The 6,000-nt window shown below is 44.5% G+C and overlaps 4 protein-coding genes across 4 annotated transcripts; 2 read left to right on the top strand and 2 right to left on the bottom strand.

The window, feature by feature from the left end:
- Positions 1 to 940: 940 nt before the first annotated feature.
- Positions 941 to 2,150, bottom strand: N7529_007923 (S-methyl-5-thioribose-1-phosphate isomerase; the record flags this gene model as incomplete). The annotated part of the gene is made up of 2 exons (XM_057243450.1): positions 941 to 1,571; positions 1,627 to 2,150. The coding sequence occupies 2 exons, from the start codon at positions 2,148 to 2,150 to the stop codon at positions 941 to 943; spliced, it is 1,155 nt and encodes a 384-aa protein (XP_057094988.1).
- A 748-nt stretch (positions 2,151 to 2,898) lies between these two features.
- N7529_007922 (U4/U6-U5 snRNP complex subunit LSM6) lies at positions 2,899 to 3,250 on the bottom strand (the record flags this gene model as incomplete). The annotated part of the gene is made up of 3 exons (XM_057243449.1): positions 2,899 to 2,921; positions 2,978 to 3,091; positions 3,145 to 3,250. 3 exons carry the CDS (start codon positions 3,248 to 3,250, stop codon positions 2,899 to 2,901), a joined length of 243 nt encoding a protein of 80 aa, XP_057094987.1.
- Positions 3,251 to 3,598: 348 nt separating this feature from the next.
- On the top strand, positions 3,599 to 4,729 carry N7529_007921 (small ubiquitin-related modifier domain-containing protein; the record flags this gene model as incomplete). The annotated part of the gene is made up of 1 exon (XM_057243448.1): positions 3,599 to 4,729. One exon carries the CDS (start codon positions 3,599 to 3,601, stop codon positions 4,727 to 4,729), a length of 1,131 nt encoding a protein of 376 aa, XP_057094986.1.
- Positions 4,730 to 5,096: 367 nt separating this feature from the next.
- Positions 5,097 to 5,578, top strand: N7529_007920 (RNA methylation protein TRM112; the record flags this gene model as incomplete). The annotated part of the gene is made up of 2 exons (XM_057243447.1): positions 5,097 to 5,267; positions 5,351 to 5,578. Coding segments are annotated over 2 exons (399 nt in total), but the record flags the coding sequence as incomplete, so codon positions are not given.
- Positions 5,579 to 6,000: the final 422 nt, after the last annotated feature.

Raw genomic sequence — 6,000 nt, 5'->3', positions numbered from 1 at the left:
TAGGTTTATCCGGCATAGTGGTAGGTGATGGTGGATGTTAAAGAAGGTACGTTGGATAAAAATTATGTTAGACTATGGATTTGATTACATAGGTCGCACGGACCGGGTACCATTGAGTGTGATGCATTTGCATAGAGATTGACAAAAAGCGGTTAGGAAAGCGGTCGGACTCAGCACAAAGAGGTCATAATAAGCCTAAGATATCAGGCAAGATCAGGCAGAACTCCTAGATTTTCAGGCAGGGCGTTGTAATTATCAACACCCAATATTTATGTATGGACGCATTTTGGTGGGGTGTCCCGCTCGCTTGTGAAATATGTTATTGGTTCAGAAAGACTAATGCGCGGTAGCGGCATTAGTTATCGTAAAACGGCTACCTGGACTCCGCATGGACTCGTAGTGCTCGGCTGATTTGTTTTGATTAGTCAACCATAATTAGCCGGGGCCGGGACCCCAGGTATCGGTTGAGATATCGAACTAAACGTAATAACCCTCCCTCTATTAAACTGCACAACTGATAACCCGTGATGTCTAGACAAGGACAGGATGATTTTGATCTTTCGCGAGTAAGTCTTTTTTAGATGACAGGAACAAGAAGCACTCAAGATTATTGGGTGCTAACTTCCTTAATTCTTTCCTTGTTCACCCCCACCTACGCTCCGCCCAGGAATATTCATTTAGACCGAGCAAGCCAGCTAATACTGATCCCATTAAACGTATAGGCACTTGCCGACCTCGCAAAGTATGTACACTGCTTATAATCTGCAAATATACATCGCTTAACATTCCCTAGGGGTGAAAAAACAGCATTGGCATTAGAAACTAGTCTCACTGAGATTGAACGCAAAGTTGATGATCTTTTGGCCGCATTTGAAAAAAATGAACGCAACTCTGCGGATGATACTGCTGCAACAGAGTGCCCCGATGCTCTAGCAGCAAGTCAGGACAGGGTAGGTTCGTCGAACAGTCCATCCAAGTGATACTGCCCATCGACGCCCTTCTCCATCACCCCGACCTCGGTGACAATACCATCGATCAAAGCCGAGGGGGTTATGTCAAACGCTGGGTTCCAGACATTGATACCCGGTGCCGCAATCTTCACGGTTTCGATCGACACGTTGCCAGTGCCCTCTGGACCATCACGAGGTCCTTTGATGCTTGTCACCTCGGATGCTGGTCTTTGCTCGATGATAATATCATTTCCTGACTTTGTGTCTAAATCGATCGTGGTTCGCGGTGCTGCAACAAGGAATTTGACACCGTGGTGTTTGGCCAAAACAGCCAAAGCATACGTGCCGATTTTATTGGCCGTATCCCCATTAGCTGCCACTCTATCAGCTCCTACAACAATTGCATTCACGCCTTTGTCAGTATCTGCGAGCAATGCGGCTGCCATAGAATCCGTGATGAGGGTAGCTGGAATTTTATCGTGAACCAATTCGAATGCTGTCAGGCGAGAGCCTTGGTTATAGGGTCTAGTCTCTGTGCAATAGGCGTGACGTAGCTTGTTCTTCGAGGCCAGCGAACGAACCACCCCCAATGCTGTACCGTATCCTGACGTGGCGAGAGAGCTGCCAATAAAAGGTTAGTCGAGGATTTGCGAAGGAAGTGTTCAGATGTCCATACCCAGTGTTACAGTGAGTCAACACGGCAACTTGAGCTTGTCCTGGTTTGGCCGCGTAGCTGGCGATCCATTCGGCGCCATTGTGTCCGATTCTCTGATTATCCTCCAAATCGTTGCCCAGCATAGCCACCGCAGATTGAATGAACGTATCTGCAACCTCACGGCCAAGAGGTCCCGGTACCTCCTTTGCGCGGTTCGAAACACGTTTTTCCAACTTGCGAGCGGCATCGCTCAGATTGACAGCGGTGGGCCTGCTCGTTACCAGGTAGTCGAGCTTGGCTGAAATGTATTGGTGCACTTCCTCTGGAGTTTGTTGAAGAACCTCGTTATCAGGTGCCAGAAGTTCTGATGCGAGCGATAGCATTGCAACAATAGCAATGGCTGGTGCCCCTCGGACTTTCATGTCTTTAATGGCGTGCCATCCATCTTCAGTAGTTCGAATGGGGATATATGTTTCAACAAAGGGAAGTTGTAACTGATCAAGAATCTCAAGGTTTCCCTCGCTGTACTTAATAGCTTGTAGCATATTTGCGATGGTCAAGTTTGTGATGAGGGGTACAACCATGGAAGGTGTTGCGAAAAAGAAATGCGGGCTCAAAATAGCTTACATAACCTCAGATTCGGACAGCAGAAGGACCACGGTATACACTTAGTTATAGTTATAGTCATGTAACTAGTACATGTATGGTGCACAAATGTTGATATGTAATGATACGTATTTAGTCAAGCATATATTCACATAGCCAATAAAACTAGATTGGTTGTAAGCTATGGATATTTCTACGCAAGAGTAGTCGAACATGATGTCAAATTCTTTAAACCCTTAGGCACGATAGGGCTAGCTGCAATATCATTTTATGGCTACTAATGACTGATAGGAAAGCCATGTAGATGATGATAGAATTATTATGCGAGGATGGTTTGCACAGATTGTGATCATGTCAATAGTAACCACATTGATAATATTGAACCAAGTGGCAAGATATCTTGTTTATGAGAATCAAGATTGAAAAGCATAGAAGGCAGCAAGATTAAAAAAAAAAGAAAAAAGAAAATCGTAGGAAGCCTGTCTGATATCCGAGCAAATCATCATCATAATCCACTGAATCATAGGTCAATTGGCACCAGAGCCTGTCTTCTTAGATCTCAAGTCCAGTAAGCCCGATATCATAGCCCTGTCTGCCAAAAAGGTCTTTCTTTGCAAGTGAATCATCAACTGTCATTGGCGTTTGCACCTCATTAAGGGCACCGGAGAAGATAAGTGTGGTAGTGGATTAATTTGCGGAGATGTAGAGTACTACTCTTGCAGTTAGAAAATCATCACATCACAAAGGATCAATTAGAGTGACAAACCATTGTTTCCGCGCACAAAGGCATCTCCATAATTGCGTCGTAACTTTCCATTGACATATTCCTCAGTCTTTTCAAGGGCAATGTTCATGTAGCCATCAACCGACTGTAGCTCACCTATGTGGTCATTAGCAACCGATACACTCGAAATTGAAACAACAATAAATTACCCTTGTAAACGACCCCAGAGTTCAATTTCACAATCACAGGTGCACCGATGATCTCACTCAGAAAGGCCGAGGGGTCCTTCCCTTCAGAGGATGGACCGTTCTCCATATTGACACTTAACCACGGATTTGTCTAATACCACATGTCAGAAAGATCAGAACATCCACTAGATATTTGGAAAATATGAACATACGGAGTCTTCTTTGGTATTATCAAAGTGGAAGTGACAAAAGAAAGCAGCTGGAGTCAAAAGAGAGAAAGAGATACGAAGGCGGTGAGTGTGAGAGCTTGTATCAGCGCGTGGGGGATATGTCCACGGGGTTGCGCAAACTCCAAATAATAATAAAATTTCCGTTTTACAGCTTCACGAATGTTGACTCTGTTGCCCTTTTTACACTAATTGGCAAAGAACATACCTGATAATACCTAATCATTCTTCATATATCTGAATTCAAAATGAGTTCATTTTTCAAAAGACCCTCATGGGCAATCAAGCAACCTGATGATACTGGAACTGAATTTTATCGACGCTCAAAGCAAACCTACTCGGACATTGTTGCAGCGAACCGAGAAGCACACAAAAAGCCCAAAAACCCAGAAAGCATTAATGATGGACAAAAGAAGCGACGCATTTCCGAGGGAGAAGAAGAGGTCAGCAACAGTGGGCGAGATGAGTCTGATGAGAAGTCTCCAGCAAAGCCACAGGAGCTCTCGAACTCTTCACATTCCTCATCATCCCCCGAGCCAATCAATCAATATGAGACTATACAAAGCCGCAGCCCAGAGAGTACATTGTCCGTGCCACGGGAGAAGTTGAAATCACTCGAGGCACAAGTCCCTCCACCCCTTCAACCGTCAAACCAACCAACGATTGACCTGGAAATTCTAAGCCCTCGACCTGCTCAATCAAAACCACCAACAACCCCAACAACCCCAACAACCCCAACAACCCCAACAACCCCTCCGGTCGATGATCCGGTGGTCCAGATCATGATATCATCGGAAATTGCGAACACAAAACCACTACTTGTTCAGCGGAAAATGTCTCAGGGACTAAGAGAGGTGCGTCTGGCATGGTGCAACCGCCAAAACTTTGCACCAGAGATACAATCATCAATTTATCTGACCTGGAAGGGCCGCCGCCTATTCGACGTGACCACTTGTAGGAGTCTGGGGATTCGTGCTGAGAGTGGCTCGATGGCAACTCTCGGCATCGATGACCCTTTTTCCGACGAGCAAGAGCTACAGATCCATATGGAAGCAGTCACTGATCAGCTTCATTTGACCAATCGACAAAGCGTTCCGGATAACAACAAACTGCCTAACACAGTAACAACCCCCTCCGGAGACGACCAGGGTGAGCCAATGAAACTTATTTTGAGAAGTCCTGGATTTGAAAATTTCAAGATCAAAGCAAGACAAAACACTTTGATCTCCCGACTCATATCTGCTTTTCGAGACAAGCAGAATATCCCCAATGATAAATCCATCAATCTTCTATTTGACGGTGACAGACTTGATCCTGATTCTTGCCTTGGAGACCATGACATTGACGATTTAGATCTGGTGGATGTCCAGATCAGATAGTTTGTCTGGAATCCAATGAAATCAACCCATGAAGATATTTCAACATATAAGATTATTGAGTAATATATTATCATAGAGCATCTATTACGTACGTACATGCGTACATATGTGTATATGTAGTCAATTGCATCCATATGTATAGATTGAATCATTATATGCTGTTCAAGACTCCAGGGCTGCTATGAAATATTGTCGATCACATGATATCCGATAAGCCGTGGGGTTGTCTTTTTTTTTTTGGGCAACGACATTGTCCTTGTACTTCAATTCCATGTCCTGCTCCCGGTCTAGACTCAATTGATCTTTCCATATTTGATCGATATCAGTGTCAAGAACACTTCACCAAATTCCTTAAAACCGATTCGCAATGAAGGTCATCACCGCCAATTTCGTGACATGCGCCGTGAAGGATTGCAAGACATCGCCGGCATCGTTCCCCCTACACTTCCATGATGCGGAACTAGAGCAACAAGAATTGGAATTCCAGCCAGATTTTATCCGCAATATCATCCCTCGGATTGACTGGGAAGCTCTGCGGGTAACTTCTAATGAGGTAGCAGGACAAATCCGATTTCAAAGAAGATATATACATAGGCTAACATCTGTCGGATGAAAAAATAGTTGGGTTTCCCAAGTCTCCCAGATTCGAAACCAGAGGGCGAGGCTCTCGAGAATGAACAAACCTTGAAAGATTTGCACCGGTTGCTACTTGAAACACACGTCTCAGAAGGGAAACTGGTCTGTGGGAACTGCAGCCACGAATATATGATCAAAGAGGGAATCGCAAATTTCCTTCTTCCAAGTCATCTAGGTTCGGAATCCTCATCACTTATTTCACTTATTTTCCAGGTTTACTCAATTAATATGTTTCTACTCAGTTTGATCGAACCCGCACATTTTACCAAAATTACTTCGCAAACCGATACCCCAGAGCTAGTCACCGGCCGCTTGGAAAATTATCCACGAGGACACTACAGATGCATCAACATGAGATGCCTGAATTGAGACAAGGGACCCGAAATCTGGCGCATTTGAGTTTAAGACTTCCAGCTTTCCCAAGATGATTTTATTTCCCGCTCTCAATGCACAAAAGAAAGCCAGTGAAATCCTTTTGGGATTGGTATATTGTACAAGAAAATAGTAGTAGTAGTAGTTTATGGAATCAGGATCGCCATTGATACAAGACCTCAATGCTCCCCATGAACGCCACCCCGATCCAACGCCAGTAGATGATGAGTATGAGTCAAGATGCCGCGAAGACTTTGATAGAT

This window comes from Penicillium soppii (assembly GCF_028829465.1).
Source record: "Penicillium soppii strain IBT 18220 chromosome Unknown utg000006l, whole genome shotgun sequence".
Classification (NCBI taxonomy): Eukaryota; Fungi; Ascomycota; class Eurotiomycetes; order Eurotiales; family Aspergillaceae; genus Penicillium; species Penicillium soppii.
Note: the sequence above shows the minus strand (reverse complement) of the source record. Positions and strands in the feature narration are given on the sequence as shown.